The 18063-nt window shown below is 34.0% G+C and overlaps 1 protein-coding gene across 1 annotated transcript in view; it reads right to left on the reverse strand.

Moving 5' to 3' along the window:
- Positions 1–737: 737 nt before the first annotated feature.
- Positions 738–18063, reverse strand: part of MEOX2 (mesenchyme homeobox 2) — a 66808-nt gene continuing 49482 nt past the window's right edge. Inside the window, exon 3 of the mRNA XM_037056258.1 lies at positions 738–2064. Within this exon, the coding sequence (XP_036912153.1) occupies positions 1840–2064 (225 nt within the window). The 3' untranslated portion in view covers positions 738–1839. The remainder of the gene's footprint in view (positions 2065–18063) is intronic.

Here is an 18063-nt window from a genome sequence, read left to right on the forward strand (position 1 = left end):
AAATCAACTGAATCTATTTTCATCAGTATCATATTCTAAAGCAAATGAAATTGAATTGTGGAGTTTTTAAAAATGTTTGCCAACTATTTTTGTCTATTTCTAATTATTTAGGGGGGAGGGAAAGCTGCTGTATATTTTAATACATTTCTGGTTAAAATAGGGAACAAATGAAAAACAGTGTTGTAAAGTTGTAAGTAGGACTAAGGTATCCAGTGTGTGTGTGCAATCACGCGTGATACATAATATGTTAGCATCATCTTGGACTGTTTTTATCAGCAATGTCCATCAGTACTGAGAATGCTCATTAGTTTATGTAGCTTGTTTTCACATCGACAACCTTGAATCTTTTGATTTAGTTATTCAGTTAATTCACATATATTAAACATACATTTTTAAATGTGTGACTTTTATTTATCTCATTGTAGTGAATAATATGTTTTCTTCTATTTTTATCTTTGACATAATAAAACACAAAGAAATTCACTTGGCATATGCTTCAAACTGGGGAAATGGCTTAATATATACTTATATGATCTTTGATTATTCCAGGACTGATTTTTTATAGCCAAAAATTTTGGAACTAAAAATGTACATGATTCACTAACTTATGATCATTTGGTGCAGATAAACTTGGCCCTTTCTTAAATATGTTTATTTAAACCCTGTAAAACTTTAGAAAATCACAGTAGAGAGACCAACATTATTTACAAAGGATCATTTATTAAACATTTTTTTACAAAATACAAAGATTGTTGTTCTGCATGAATACATCATATACGAAAAAATAATGTGTTTTGACTGAATTTTATTTGAAGACATTCAGAATTTCATTGTTTACCAACTTGAGGAATCAGTATGTTTGGCAACTTGTCTAACAGCATCACCAATGAGGGGAAAACGTTTTCCTTGTAAAGTAAATGATATTCACAACAGCTAACATTTCATAGCAATAAAATCAGACAGTGTCTGTCATATAAAGCTCTTTCTGTAAGGTAACTGATTTGCCTATGATCCTATTTTTTTTCAAGCTATAAGATAGGAAGAATTGAGGAGCTAGGTAACTCTTATAATAATGTATTAGCAGCAGTTGATAGGAAATGCAACATAAGATTTGTTTTGTCTGTGGTACGAGAATATGTCCTATCAGACTCTAACGTATTTTCTCTACTTGAACACAAGGAAGCATGTGCTGATTGTTTCTGGGATGACAAAATGAATAAAAAGACAAGAAACTGTTTCTGCTTGTCATCGTGAGTGCCTATTTCATCAGCTAATATGAATGTATTGCTAAACTTAGTGAAGACAGGAAAATGACTTAAGGGTAATATATACAGAGTTAAAATACATTTTTCCCACTTAAGAGTGATTTCAGGCACTGTGGTTGTTCAGGATAAAATGTTTCATGATTTATTCTTGATAGCAATTTAATTGTCAGTGCAAGCAAAAGCAAATACCTGCCCACTGCCATACACATCAGCTCATACATCTGGAATGTTCAAAGCAAGTTCATCTTCCGCACCTTCATTCTGGAGGCACGTTGAATAAAAATGTCTCACAGTTTGCTCTCGATAGCAATTGAATTTTCAGTGCAAGCAAAAGCAAACACATCTGGAATATTCAGAGCAAGTTCACCTTCTCCATCTTCACGGTGGAAGCATTTTTAATAAGTGGCACTTAGCGGAACACCCTCGATAAATCATGAGAAACAGACTCAAGATGCCTGGATTTAATAATACTAAAAATTGCTGTCCTAGTCAGCTCTCTGTGTAAACGATGTTTGAGTAAGGCTTGCCATCACAACATTTCTTTCCTGAGAACGGAGCCGGTCTTCTGTGTGTATCATAAGTGTGCGTGCTCTGAGCTGTGGTCACTGTCGTGGCTGTCTTCGTTCGCGAGAGAGTCCCCCGTTTGCTGGAGGGTGGCCGCGCCGATTCCCGAGAGCTCGGAAGGGAGGAGTGTTCCTTTTTTCACATTCACCAGTTCCTTTTCTCGCGCTGCAGCTCCTTGCTGGCCCCCTTTTACTCTCTTCCACTTCATTCGCCTGTTCTGGAACCAGACTTTCACCTTTCAGAAAGAAAAGGAACAGACAAGCAAAAGAAAGAAAATTAAGTAGGCATTTTTCCTCCTTTTCTGTTGTCCATGAAAAAATAGCTCCTCAAAGGCTTATACAAAGACACTAGGGAGGAATGAATATAAAAAAAAAAAACAACATTGAATTTAATCAGGTCCCACATTCATGAGAATAATTTTGAAACTTTCAGAAGGTGCGTACAAAATACTACATTTCAACTACATGACACACCATATAAAAACAGATGAGAAAGAACTAACATTTTAGGTTGCTCATGGGTACTTGGCTTTAATTATGAATTAGAGCTAACTCTCTGAATTAGAGCTAACATTTTTAAAATTTATTTTTCAGTTACAGTTACATTAGTTTCAGGTGTACAACATAGTGATTACATGTGTGTGCCTTATGACGTGATCACAATTCCAGTACCCACCTGGTACCATCATCCACAGTTATAGCATTTTGGTAACTAGCTTGGTGAAACATCTTCCCCCTCCCCCAAGTTATTTGGCATGACAATGGCATCTAGCGGTCCATTCCGGAACCAATTGAAAACATGCTCAGGCAGCTACTGCAGCAGCTGTGTCTGAAAGGTTGTTCTGTTCACTGCAGTCTGCTACTGCATTCGCAAAGCGTTATTTGAGCATGCTGCCTCAGAGTCAGTCCATCTTACCCTTCTTCTTCTTTTTTAAAGATTTATTTATTTTTAGACAGAGGGGAAGGGAGAGAGAAAATGAGAGGGAGAGAAACATCAATGTGTGATTGCCTCTCACGTGCCCCCTACTGGGAACCTGGCCTTGAAACCCAGGCCTGTGCCCTGATCTGGGAATCCAATCCATGACCCTTTGGCTCCAGGCCAGCGCTCAATCCACTGAGCCCCATCAGCCAGGGAAGTCCATCTTCTGAACTATTCTTTTTTTCTGCCTTCCGTGCTTTTATTTTACTTTGTGTATATGTGATTCCAATGATTTCCTAAAAGTAAGGTCAAAATAAAAAATTTCCACTGATATTTGTTAAATGCTAATACTGAGATTATACATTATATAATTGACATCAACTTTGTAGAGGTAAGTGTTCCTTCTAAAATATTAATTGAATTTGCCTAAATTCAATGTTTTAGGCAAATTCAATTAATATTTTATATATACTTATGATTTTAAACATGTATTAGATGCACATTCATGATCAGAACCAGAAAAATAAGAAATGGCATCATTTCACCATCATTTTTTAAAATCCTTATTTGAAGATAAGTTTATTGATTTGAGAGAGAGAGAGAGAGAAACATTGGTCTGTTGCCTCCTGCATACATCCTGACCATGGATGGAGCCCACGACCAAGGTATGTACCCAGACTTGGGATTGAACCTGCAACATCTTGGTGTATGGGACAACAGCGCTCCAACCAACTGAACCCCTTGGCCAGGGCTCACTGTCTTCTTTAGGAGGAACATTTTTTATTTTCCCATTGCATTTCTTATCATTATACATTTTTTGTTAGGCTGTGTCTTTTCACATTGCATTTCTCTGTCTACCCAACTCAAAGTTATCACAAGCCTGGATTTTGTGTTTGTCATCCCCAAGTCTTTATTTAAAGCAAACAAACAGCTTTCAGAACATATGACTCTAAAAACAGTACTGTTTAATTTTTATTGTTTTTTAGGCTTGTCAAAATGGAATGTTCTTAACTAAGGCTTCTTGCCCTATCCCTATTGATTCAAGGGACTGCATTAATTTTTTTAATGATTTATAATATTCTATTATGTAAATATACAACAGTTTTATTCTCCTCTCCATGGACACTTGAATTACTTTTTTAAAAGTAAATGATGCTGAGATATTCTTGCATTTGCGTTCTGATAAACATGTGATAGAACTTCTGTAAGTGTGTATCCAGGAGTTCCATTAGTAGGTCACAGTAGTATGAATGTTCAATGTAACATGATAATACAGAAAAAAATTTTCCAAGGTTGCAGCAATTCAACCCCCATAGGCCAATGTGTAAGAGTTTTTTGCTGGTCCATGCATTTGCCAACATTTGGAGTTATCAGTTATTTTCTCTAATGCAATGACTATACATGTTACATAAACATGTTCTTATTTTGCATTTCCCAATTACTAATAAAGAAAAATATCTTTAAATATTTATGGCCCATTTACATTTCCTCTTTTCTAAAAATACCTCCACATATTTGGCTTATGTTAATTCTTTCATATTTTGTTTTATTCTTTATAGATTTTTGAAATATGTTCTGAATGCTAATTTAATGCTTTGTGGTTATATGGCTGCTATTATATTTTCTCAACTTATTGTGTGTCTTTTTCATTTCTTAGAGTATCCTGTGATGATCAGAAACCCTAAAATTTCATATACTCAAATTTTCCATTTTTTGTGTTATGCTTAGCAGTTTTATGTCTCCATGAAAAGCCTTCTTTCTGCTGAGGGCATTAAGAAATTCTTCTATGTCTTCTAAGAGTTTTAAGGTTTGCATTTCAAATTAAAGCATGTAATCTATAAAATACTGATTTTCATCTATATTGCAAAGAATAGATTTAAATTTACTTTATTCCATATAGATAACAAGTTGTTCCAGGACCATTTACTAGTCTGCCCTTTTTCCAGTGATCCCTGTTTTTAACTCTGTCACAAGTTAAGTTTCCATATAAGTACAGCTTTATTAGTGCATTCAATTTTCCTATCCTTATGACAAAACCACAGTTCTAATTATTCTAATTTCATAGTAAGTCTTTACATCTGGAACAGACAGTTCTGTTTTATTCTACTCCAGGAATATTTTGAATATTCTCCATTTTCATTTTAGAAACAATCTCCATTTCTGTAAATGCACAGCATTAAAGGGGAAGTAAAAATAAATATACATTTCCAAAGATGCTTTTATTTTACTATTCTTCAAATCATAATTCTCCATCAAAACTAGTACAGTTTCTTCAGATGCCTGAACCAAAAAATATTTAAATGGAGACATTTCTCACTCTGGGTTTTCAGTGGTCTATTAGGCCATAACTGAAATCTTGTATCATATATTACCCATTCATATATTAACCCATTTGACAATCAAATAATAAGACAATGTGGGAAAGAAACTGATGAATAACTCAAAATATATTAAAAGAAGATTGATTAAAAACTAGCTGATGGGTATGCATGTCTTATTATTATTTTATTGCCAAATGTACCTACTTAGGGCTATGCAACCATACTAATTGGTGCTATTCATACATCATTTATAATGTGATTTGTCTAGATATTTTTAACATTATTTCTATTTTACAGATGAATACGTTGAGATTTAAAGGTTAAGTGACTTGCCTAAAATTACACAGATGGGTAAATGTGGAGCCCAAACTTAAACTTGGGGTTTGTTTGGCTCTAGTTTGTTCTTTTATTGTATTTTTTTATTTTTAATTATTCTTGTTCCTGTTATACTTCAAACTCCTACTTTTTAAACATTCCAGACAAAAAATAAAGCACATAAAATATGTGAACATATCCATATGATTACTATCATTCAGGTAATTCTCCTCCTCGATATAATTGGGTTTGTAAATATGACACTATTTTCCTGTACTGTAATTTATGTCATTATACTACTCACTTTAATTACCGTTGCAAGCTTGACATTGCCTGTTGTGCTCGATCTTTTCCACATGAGTTGGGTTCCACTCCTGGCTCCACTTCTGAGTTCTTGCATGTATTTGAGAAAATTATACTTCTCTCTGCCTCAATTTTCATATTTGTAATATTGGAATAATGAGCCTTTCAAGAGTCTCCCTAAGGACATTTTCTCCGAGGACAAGTCCAGATGGAAGAATCACATTATCATTATTGTCACCAAGAGCTGAGATATTCAGTCAAAATCATCTTGGCAGAAAATGGAAGGAAAAGATTTCTCAAAATCTACTCTTATTTCCTTTTTCTAGGAATAGGGGTTCAGTAATTCAATAGTACCAGTATAAAAATTGTTCTGTGCAATTTTATATGAAAAAAAGCAAGAATATGGTATTGATTTTAGAAATACTATAGGCTATTTTGTGTTGTTTTCTATGTTATCACGTGGAATTTTGCCATTTCAATTTTTAAAACAGACTGATAAAAGACTTCATAGTTTTGAATAGTAGCTATATATAGGTAAATTTATCTACATGGATAAATACATACTAAAGATGTATAAATATATGTATATATATATTTCATATATGTGTGAAAACATTTGATTATTATATAGTAATCCTAATACCTTTATGTACTATTTTCTTTAGGAGTTAGATTACATATTTGATGCTGGAACTCCATGAAATTAGTAATGGAACAGCAAGAAAGCAACAAATACATATTGAACAATCTTATAAAAATGTGAAGGAAAAGTAAAGAAATTCAAAAGCCAGTGTATCTACGTCTATTTTCAAATATACTATAAAATATTGAGCTAAAGTGAAATAAGTAGAGGAACATTTTGAGGAAAAGTACATGTTTTTCTAGTAGCATCTGTATTATAAATATATCTACCAAAGCAATCACAGATTGTATGTCAATATTGTTATAGTAATAATAACACAGTTGTATAAATAAAAAATAATTTTATTTTGTATCACTTTATAATGCAGTTGAATTGATTAGATTGAAAAAATTGTTGTTTTGTTTTGTTTTTAAGATAGCAAAAGCATAGTTATTAAAATGCCTAATACCTCATTTCAAAATATGTTATTTAGTTTTATAAAAATTTAGAAGCACATTTCATCTAATAATGTGCATTTATAAAATAAGTTAATCTCACGTGTTCTTGGTGACTTGAATGATATGTTCATTCATTCATATACTTAATATTGTAATGTTACTGAAGGTCTAGTAACAGGTACTTTGATAGACAAAAGATAGGTGGGAATATACAAATAAATAAGACAGAGTCCCTGCTCTGAAGGCATTCACAGTCAAGAAGAGAGAGCCATGTAAACAACAGTACGCTGGCTGAATACGAAGCACCGACATAAGGATTAACCTCACCTTTCACAGAATATCCTTGAAGTGGTTGCCGTTTAGTTGGTGTCATTGCTAAGCCCTCACTGAGAGATTTTCCCAGTGGTCATTAGATGGTGCACAACTCTAGCCCTTGGCTCAGTGCGCCACACTGCTATGCTGTCACACAGCCCACATATCAAATAATTTGTTTCTTCTGGGAATCTCATGCTCTTGTTGTCACTAGCTTCTAAAATACTTGATCATTACATATTAATTGCATACAATTAAAATAATTCTGCCCATCTTGAAGCATGATATATAGACTTGTGAACTTTTATTATTTTATTTGAGCTTAAAGCTAATTTTATCTTCTAGTCCTCAATTTCTCTGAAAAATGTTGGATAAGTTTATTTATTTATTTATTTTTCAAGTTTAGGGCCATATAAAGTATTTTTTGTTATGAAGTAAAATTAACAACTCAGATAAAAATAAATCCCTTATCCCCAGAATCTGAGTAGTGAAAAAATACAATTATTTACAAAGTCAAAGCAATATAAACAAAACCTAATAGGTTCTTTAGATCTCTGCATTCAGATAGGACTTTGTAACAAAATCTTACTGCCTGCTGTCTTAGTAGTGAATATTTTTAGTGTTCAGTTATAGACCTTACTTTTCAGAACCTCTGCTTATTATAAAGAAGTCTCACTTTTATTCCCTTATTGACAAAGTATTTAGTATTTACATTGCCTGGATGATCAAACTACTCTTTAACTAAATAGAAAAAAACATTTATTCACATCTTGACTCTATTTACTACAGAAAGAAGCCAGGAAAATTTTGCTGTGATTAATATGTTTGAATGATGTATTTCAAAATCCAGAATGCATATTTTTGCCTTTAGTAAAAATGCTGTAAATCAGAATCCTTGTTGCCATTTGCTAAACATTTTATCTCCATATATATAATTTATTTAATCATTCATATTACAACATTTTGTGAATAAGTTTTCAGTACCTTTTAAGGGCTCACAATATATCACAGGAAAACACAAATTAAATATGTATCTATTGTCACATAATTTCCTAAGATGACCAGAAGCAAATTGGTTAATAAAAGTTGAATCTATATAATTCTATAAACCATATTTATATAATATCATAAACACCTGTCTTAGGAATAAATAATCATAACACTAAACATATGAATGAATACTAAATACTTCAGCGATATATCTAGATATCTCTAAACATCTGGAATGTATAGATTTAATATTCCAGCTGTTTCCATTTGTATCTGGGAACTTGAAATACTGTACATACTGATATTTATTCAGATGTTTAACATGTGAAAACATGCAAAGAGTAACTGTATATATTCCATTTTCAGATTAAATCATATCTCATGTGATTAAATTTGGTGATGGAAACTGATCTGGTAAACCCAATGTAAATAGGCCCTAAAAAGACTTACCCAAGTAATACAATGGCAAAGTAAGAAGTTGAACTGCAGAACTGGAACCAAGAATGTTGTATAACAGTGATTCTCAACTGGTGTTCCGCAAAAAAATTTAAAACGTAATACCTGACTATTTAGTCAGGGGCACTGTCCTCTTTTCCCTTAGATTGTCAAAATAAAAAGTGACATCAGCCAACTTAACAATAGCCATCTGGTGTGAATGAATCAAAATTCATTCAGATTGGCAAAATTATAATTTTGGTGTGCTGTAAAATTTTAGTAATTAATATATATGTGCCATAAAATGAAAAAGGTTGAAAATTATTGCTCTGTAAGGTAGCAATAAAAATAGGAGAGAAAAGATCTTCTTTACTCTTCCTTCCTGGATAGATTTGTATCTAATTAAGCGAAGGAATCTTCAGCCCTCCCCAAAGAGTTCACAGGAAGGAGCTGCCAGTGGACTCTGAGGTTTTTACCCTGGGGCTGGGAGGTGGTCGTGTGTGCATTGAAGGGTGAGTAAGTTTAGGACATATTTCATGACTAACGATTGAATTTCTGTTCACAGGACTGCCTTTCACTGTTTTCCTCTATTTTAGCACAATGTTTATGACCAAAGAATCATTTTCCTCCTTCTAGAATTTTCAGTTTTGAAGACTTTCTTTTTCTTTTTAGAAAGCTCACTATTGTAGTCATAAAACATTTACTATTTCACGTGCTTTTAAACAAACTTGATACACATGAGCTATTAGCAGCCATGGAAAATTAGTAGGTGGAGGCTAACCTTGGCCTGTACCACCTGGGAAACTCCAGGACCAGTGCAACCAGTGGACAGGTATAGATCACACTGGAGTACCACCCTGATGCCCCTGTACAGCTGATACTTCATGGAGAATGGAAGTTGGTGGGCAGTGGCCAATGCCAGTCCCTGCAGCTGACTGGCCTGGGTAAATCCCTCCCTTTGATCTGCTAACAGCAACCAAGTCTCAATTACAAGATGAGAGTGTACTCAGCCCACATAGAAGGCACACCACGAGTACCCAGTTTGGGTGATGGGGAGGCTGTGCCACCAAACCCTACAGAACACCTACTACATTAACAAGACACAAAGTCAAAGCAGCTCTATCTAATACATAGAAACAGACCTGTGAAGACTGCCAAAATGAGCAGACAAAGAAACATGGCCCAAATGAAATAACAGATCAAAATCCAGAAAAAGAGCTAAACAAAATGGAGATAAGCAATATATCAGATGCTGAGTTCAAAACACTGGTTATAACTATGCTCAAGGAACTTAATGAGGACCTCACAGCATAAAAAAGATCAGTTCAGAAACTAAGGATACAGTAATTGGAATAAAGAATAATTTTCAAGGAAACAACAGTAGAATGGATGAAGATGAGAATCAAATTAATGATTTGAAACATTAGGAAGCAAAAAACCAATCAGAACAACAAAAAGAAAAAAGAATTTAAAAATGAAGATAGTGTAAGCAGCCTCTGGAACAATTTCAAGAGGTCCAACATTCACATCATAGGGGTGCCAGAAGCAGAAGAGAAAGAGCAAGAAATTGGAAATCTACTTGAAAAAATAATTAAAGAAAAATTCCCTAATTTGGTGAAGGAAATAGACATGCAAGCGTAGGAAGCAGAGTTCCAAACAAAGATGGGTGCAAAGAGGCCCTCTCCAAGACACATTATAATTAGAAGGTCAAACGTTAAAGATAAACATAGAATCTTAAAAGCAGAAAGAGAAAAGCAGTTAGTTACCCACCCAGGAACTCCCCTAAGATGGTCAGCTGATTTCTCAAAAGAAAGTTTGCAGGCTAGAAGGGATTGGCAAGAAATATTCAAAGTCATATAAAGCAGGGATTTATAGCCAAGATCGTTCTACCCAGCAAAGCTATCATTTAGAATGAAAGGGCAGATAAAGAGCTTCCCACACAAGAAAAAAACTAAAGGAGTTCATCATCACCAAACCATAACTATATGAAATGTTAAAGGGACTTACTTAAGAAAAAGATTAAAACTATGAACACTAAAATGGCAACCAAAAAACCCCCATATCTATCAACAATTGAATCTAAAAAACAAACTAAACAAATAAGAAGAACAGCCAGAATCATGGATATGGAGAGCTTTTTGATAGTTGCCAGATGAAAGTGGGATGTGGGGAAAATGGGTGAAGAGATTAAGTACAAACAGAATTGCCATGGGATGTAAAATAGGAAATGGAGAAGCCAAATAACTTAAATGCATAACCCTTGGACATGAATTATTGTTGCGGGGATTGCCTGAGGGAGTGGGAGGTACTGGGTAGAGGTGGTAAAAATCAGGACAACTATAATAGCATAATAAAAAAAAGAACTCATTCAAGGATAAACAGCCAATATGAACAGCTCTAAAAAAGTAACTGATTAAGTAGAGCAATGAATCTGCATCAGATTTTCCATTTAGCTTGAACACTCCTCTGTGGAAACTATTCAGATGATTCAGAAGTTTTTCAGGGACAATGCAGTGAATGCAGAACAAATATGCGTGACACAAATGCTTCAAAGATGATCAAGAATCTGTTGAAAGTAATCAACTTTCTTGAAGGCCTGTAACATGCAGAACACCTGAGAATGTTGAATGTGTATGAGTCACAATCAACAAAGATCAGTGACTGACAGTATGAGAATTAGAAGCTGATCTGGGGATTCCAAAAAACTATTGTGTTGGAGATCTTGACCTAGGATCTTGGCATGAAACGTTTTGTCGCGAAATTTGTTCCATGGCTTCTGCTATCAGAGCAAAGGAACATTGTGCTGCAGTTCCTAATGACTTGATTCAAATCACTACCAATGAACCAGGTTTCCTCAAGAAGGTCATAACCAGAGATGAATCATGGGTCTACAGCTACTTGTATGATCTGGAGAAAAGGCCCAGTCATCCTAGTGGAAGCCTCCTGGTTCTCCACATTCGAAGAAGCCTCATCAAAGTCATGGCAAAATCAAGACCATGTTACCTGGGTTTTTTTTTTGGTTATTACTGGAAAGGTGTTGTCCATCACAAGTATGCCCCTCCAGGCCAAACAATTAATAAGGAGTACTGCCTCAATGTTCTTCATTGGGTGAGAGATGCAATCCAGTGAAAATGGTCACGGCTATGGACAACAGGTGACTGCCAGCTTCATCAGGACAACATGCCCGCTCATGCATCACATCTCATACAGAGTTCTTGGTGAAACATCACATCACCCAGGTGACTCAGCATCCCCTAAATCCCAAATTTGGTGCCCTGAGACTTGTGGCTTTTCTCAAAAGTAAAATCGCCTTTGAAAGGCAAGAGATATCAGGCCACCGATGAAATTCAGGAAAATATGACAGGGCAGCTGATGACAATTCCAACAAAAGATTTTGCAGAACATTGGAAGAGATGCTGGGAGAACTATTGGGGTCTCAAGGTGCCTACTTTGAAGGGGACTGAGGTGTCATTGTTTTATGTATAGTATTTCTTGTATCTTGTGTCTTCTTTAATAAATGTCTCTATTTTTCACATTATATGGCTGGCCACTTTCTGGACTTGTATATGTGAACCTTCACTACACATTTATTAGATTTAGGGACTATTTTCTTAGGTCCAAGATTACTGTGAGAACTTACTATTACTATCATATTTAATATACATGGAACACAAAATATGCAATAATTTCAATAACTGAAAAATTTTTTAAATTAAAAACACTATTCAGCATGAAAGTTACAAGTAATAAAAGATGAAGAAATTGTATATTAATACGCAGAAAGTTATATGTGAATGAGTAAATAAATATAAAGATAAAACAAATACTTAGCAAACAAAGAAGAACATTTATCAAAGAATATTTTAAAATCTTTTCTAAATTGCCTACATTTCTGAGGTTTTCCATGAGGAGTCACAGGAATAGGGAGAGCAATTGTTAGAAAGTATCATATAGCCAGATTCTCTAAAAATTATCTGTTTTCTTAGAACTGGGTTTGTTATTTTATAGATATCAGAAAACACATGCATATCTGTTCTATCAACAGTTTAGAAACTAGAACATCTTTTTAAAATTGAAGATGCCAACACAAAATTTGCACCATCTCAAAATTTTCAGAAGCTCTTTATTTTGAGAATGTTTGTAATGATATAAATTTTAAAAATCAAGGTATGCAGTAACAATGTGAAAATGGAGTAATATTCATAGCAGAAAAATTTTAATGTTGTACTTCAAATGATGATCCTGTGATTCAATGTACAGTATGTTTCAGAATGTTATTGTTGATTTGATTAAATAGAAATATGACATATATTTATTTCTTTATTGAGAAAAATGGTAAAAATGTGGCAAACTATGAGATTAAATAGAAGAATTATTCTTATATTTGTACTATATCATTTTGATTAATTTTTACAGGAAGGATCTTCAATAAAGTTTCTAAAATAAGAATTTTTTTCTTATATATACATATACACACAAAAATATGCGTATATATATATATGTATGTATGTATGTGTATACATATAAAAATTTATCTGTATATCTCTATTCATCTATCTAACATAAAAAATAGAATATATATTGTGAAGGCTGGCCCAGTAAAGGTAGGAACTTATTTTCCTAAATGTTTTTCTATAATATTTCACACCTGGATATTCACATGTTTAACTGGTTAGAGATGAATTGCTTATTTCTCAGTCTTCTACTTTATACAGCTACTATTTCTGAAAATTAATTAAAAAGACGATTCATACATCAATCTGCTCTTAATAGACCCTGTTTTATTCTTGATCTTCTAAAACTACTTTTCTTACAACATAGCCCTTGTTTTGTGAACCCTAAGGCAATGCTGAATCTGGCTTAGGGCTCAACACACATTGCCAATAGTAGATTCCTTGTAACAAACAGCGCTACTCCGGAAATCTGCCTTTTCATTTCAAATGAAGATTCTGTCCCTTATCCCAGTATCAATTCCTTTACACTGTGCTGCCCACACTCTCCAGCTGGAGTAAAATTACATTTAATCTTTCAAAATAGCAGGGACACCATGGCTGAAGTAAAATAAATATTTGAGTGTTACTCTAGGTGACTGTTAGGTACTAATTTTTAAAAAATGAGAAAATATTCTAAAATCACTACTACACAGGTCGTCTTGAATTACCTTGAATAGAAAATATGCCTGGTCATGAAGACATAATTTATTAGCTAAAGAACTAAAAGTATTCATATAAATTACAGAAATAAACCCACAAAAGAGAGGGATTGTGTAAAATGCCGAGCAAAAGACAAAACCCTTGTTTATTTGGCACACAAAAATTCTCCTTCATAGTTATCCAAAAAGTAGATGCCTAATTTGAAAATGTTTGGCACTGAGCCACATAATGATTTATGAGTAACAAACAAAACATAATCCCTTTCATTTCCACTGATGGAATATGATCCAACTAGGTGGGATTTTCCATTCACCTTGGTAGAGGTGTCATGAATTCAGTCTGTCTATTCTGGTAATCTCAGTTTACAAATTGACAACATTGCACCTTTGATTAGCTCTGTGAAGTGATTTTGTGAAATAGAAGGATCTCCCATTCTTTCTCTATTTGGCAGCCTTGGTTCTATAAAAATGTCAGTTTTGTCGCTTCTTTTATAGTTTCATACAGTTGACTTCTCTCTTCTCCCCACTGTGAGACATTAAAAATTTAGCAGGAGTTTTCTCCAAGTGTATCTGGATGGACAAAAAAGCCAGAATAAGCTTGTCAACCAAAAATACCTTGGGAGAAGAGATCTTTACACTGAAGGGCTCCTCAAAATATTCCAAGTGGCTCTGCCAACCAAAGATTATTAGCTGTTGACTGAGAAGTGTATATGAGACTATGTCGTAAACTGAGAGCAGTAAAGTAGAAGCTGGAAGATTACTGGAGTGGTAACTATTCTGAAAAAACAGTGTTATATAATTAAAACATTTGATGCTCAACTCTGCTCTAGTGTCTCCATTTTTATTTTGACATAAAATACAATGATTTTATTAAATTCCTATGTGCTAATATGAAATTACTTTGTGGAATGAGCCTCTTTTTCTTTTTCTTTTTTTCTTTTTCCTTCTTCTTTGTCCAGATAGCGTTCCAAGGGACTCATCGGCTCCCCTGACCCACACAGGCACTGCGTTATGGGAGACACAGACGACACCACCTGACTCCTCTGTGGGGTTGCAGCACTATTCTTCAGGTACAGATTTGAGAAGTCAAGTCGGGAGGGATATTTAACAGTTTATTATCTTTTTCTCTAAATGGAAATGTAATGATTACCGTCAATAGTTATAATTGCATGTGCATGGTACATGTGAGGCAGGTATATTGACTGCTAACACACCAGTAAGGTAAAGGTATCTGTGAACAACATTTCGGCTATACATATACATACTGTATAGGCAAATAGGTAAGATTTCTAGAAAAAAGTAGGTTTAAAGACTACTTCTTATTATAAAGTAAGTAATCATTTAGGAGAAGCTTATTTCTACAGCACAATTTTGCTATGGATTGAAATTATTTATATTTTTTGGTTTTATTTATGTTATATACATATGAATTCTGTCTCAATATTTAGATCTTGTGAGGCTTTTAAAAATCAAGAAAAAATATTTATGTAACAAAATTCTGTTAAGGAAAACATTGCACAGTATGGAGTTAGATATAATCTTTGAAATACAAGTGTAAGTTACTTTACTAAATTTCATGCTATTTTAGTGTATGGAAAAGATAAGGCTTGCAGTACAGAAATGAAAAAAGTGCATACCTATAATTAGTGTATATTACATGAGGTGATCCTATAAAAAGAGTGTTATTTAAGAGTTTATAAGGTAAAGATATATGGGAGGTGGGCTGGGATGGGGTAAAAGTCAGAAAACTGTACTTGAGCAATTAAAATAAAAAATATAGATTACATAGAAAAGTTTGTATGGCATTATTGCAAAATCAAAGTAATGGAATAGATGTATCATATTTAAAAATGAGGAAAAGGGTTCATTTTATAACTCTATGTTTATAGCTTTGAAAGTCCAACTTCAAGAAACAAAACTGCAAATATCTTACTGGAATGAGAGCCCTGGCAGTCAGAAGAAATCTGCTTTTAGACCCTTAAAGGATTCTAAAAGTTAGCAAAATTAATGATTGACAGCATGCAATAGTTCTCTCATAAACTTAGCATAGTAAAATTCTGCTCAGAAAACATAAATAAAGCCTTTAAATTCTTTTTTTTAAGCCTTTAAATTCTTACTTTAAGATACTGCATGTGCACAGAAGAGTAAAAATAAAATTTGCACTTGGCAGAACCAGAACCCTCTGGTACAAGCCCGTCATTCCTCTCTTGTGACCTTTAACACTGAACACAGTTGTTAATACTTGCTCAATTTTCGCTCCTTTCAGGAGTTCTAGCAGAGACTTGTCTAGTTTATGTGACTAGTTTATGTTAACAACATTCTCTTTCTAGAACCTAGCTCAAAAAGTACTTGTGTTACAAAAGGGTTAATTCCCCGTGCCTTGCACAGCCAAGACGTTTCTCCTCTGATGATAGTTGTGTTTCATGGTCCAGGCTAAAAATTCTTTCATATCCATTGTGACATGTAAACTTGAGTAGAAGAAAGAGGAAGTAGTTTTAATGTCCATTTTGTGCTTTGGGGAGATTGTTTCTTGCCTAAGAATATACAACTCCAATTGGTAAATGCAGGATTTTTGTTCAGGTCTTTCCCATAGCAGTTCAACTTTCTGTGTAACAAATAGCAGCTCTTTAAAGACTTAGGTTGGGTATTTAGATTCCACATGCATACATCTCCTTTGTGTATTAACTTGCAATACTCCAAGTAGAAATTTATAAGATAAAAAAATCTTTTGCACAATACCAAATTTTCAATTCTTTGAACACATCATTATCTCTCATTTGTCATTGTTATTGTTATTTCCCAGTCCCCCATAAGGCCATAGTTGGATTGTTTAGTAACAGCCTCCAACAAAGTTTTGCTGTACTTTAAAGAATACCAGAAGATTAGAAGATAAAACTACACGTAACAGAGACACCTATCCCAGCTGAGGCTGCCTAAACCAACCTACCAGCTGAATATACTTCCATGAGGGACCTAGACAAGGCTAGTAGTAAACTGTCCAGTTGAACCCAGTCAAATACTAGACTCACAAAATTCTAAGCAAATGAAATGTCAATTATTGTTTGAAGCTATTATGATTCTTAGGTTGTTTGTTACACAGCAAAAATTTAACTGATACAAAATTGAAAAGGGAGCTTTTTTAAAAAAACAAAGATTGAAATTGCGTGTGTATATAGGTGTATGTTTATACATACATTTGCATATGATGCTTTCCCAAGAGTGGCAACTCAGTTAAAAAGAAAGAAGAAACATCCAAAATACCTTCAAAATTCCAAAACCAAATTCACAATATTGCTTCTACAAATTATTCTTAGCCTAAGTGAAACCTCTGCTCTGTGACCAGATGATGACAGGTAATCCCAAGCCATCTCTAGAAGAGCAAGCACAGAAGAATCTGGACTTTTCTCTTGAGTAAAAGCACAGTGCTGATTCCGCTCATTTTTGCAGATTGAGAGTAACCCCTGGTTTCTTATTTCCTTGATGAATCATATAAAACATGGATGCACTTCCTAGAATCCACTGTATCTAAAAGAACATTAATATGTACTTCCCCCTCCCTTTTTTTTTCTTGCTATAAAAACCAGTAACAACAAAAATCACAGATGTCTGATGATGTCGAGTTTGGATCATGCCTTCCAACACACCAACTGTTGCACACTTATGGAGGGAATTTTGTATGTGGAGTTCAAGGGAAGGAAAATGGTGTACTCCAAAATTTAGGTACTAGTCATAATATTTAATAAAAAGTTTTCTGCCAATAAATAAAGCCACATAAAACTCTTCCTGTATATATTGCTACTACCTGGAACTATCCTACTAAAAACTACAATGTAGAAATTAACAGAAGGAAAACAGATGATGTCAGAAATTGGATAAAGTCACTAGGATTTCTAAGATAGTATTCATTTCTACACACCCTGTTGATGTTTCCTTGGTTCCAATGGTATCCCTGGAGGAGCTACATACGGTGAAAGAGGAAATGAGATGTTAGCCCTGAGAGTGCCAATCATAACTGCACTGTCCATAAAGATGTTTACATGTGCCTTTCAGGAATGTTTTCTTAGAGATTAGCAACTGCTAACCACCAGTAGGCTAGATTCTCCCTGGACAAATCAGAATCCTTACTAGAGAGCACTGGGAGCACTAATTGAGAGAATCACTTGCCATTCAAGTAATTCCAAGTCAGAACCCCAAAAGTAACTAATTTAAAAATATTATTTAGGTCTTATTAACTCGAATCCATAGATCAATAGTAATTTTAAACTGTCTCTAAATGAGTGGTTCTAAAATTTTGAATTTCTGAGACCAATACAGGTCAAAATTATTTGGAATAATAAGATAGAAATATTCACCAATGATTTGTGTGCCCTTGCTCCCATCATTTCCCAGCCTCCTTGAACTAAAGTGA

Source organism: Sturnira hondurensis, unplaced genomic scaffold, assembly GCF_014824575.4.
Source record: "Sturnira hondurensis isolate 20B ecotype Veracruz unplaced genomic scaffold, ASM1482457v3 Scaffold0008897, whole genome shotgun sequence".
NCBI classification, from domain to species: Eukaryota; Metazoa; Chordata; class Mammalia; order Chiroptera; family Phyllostomidae; genus Sturnira; species Sturnira hondurensis.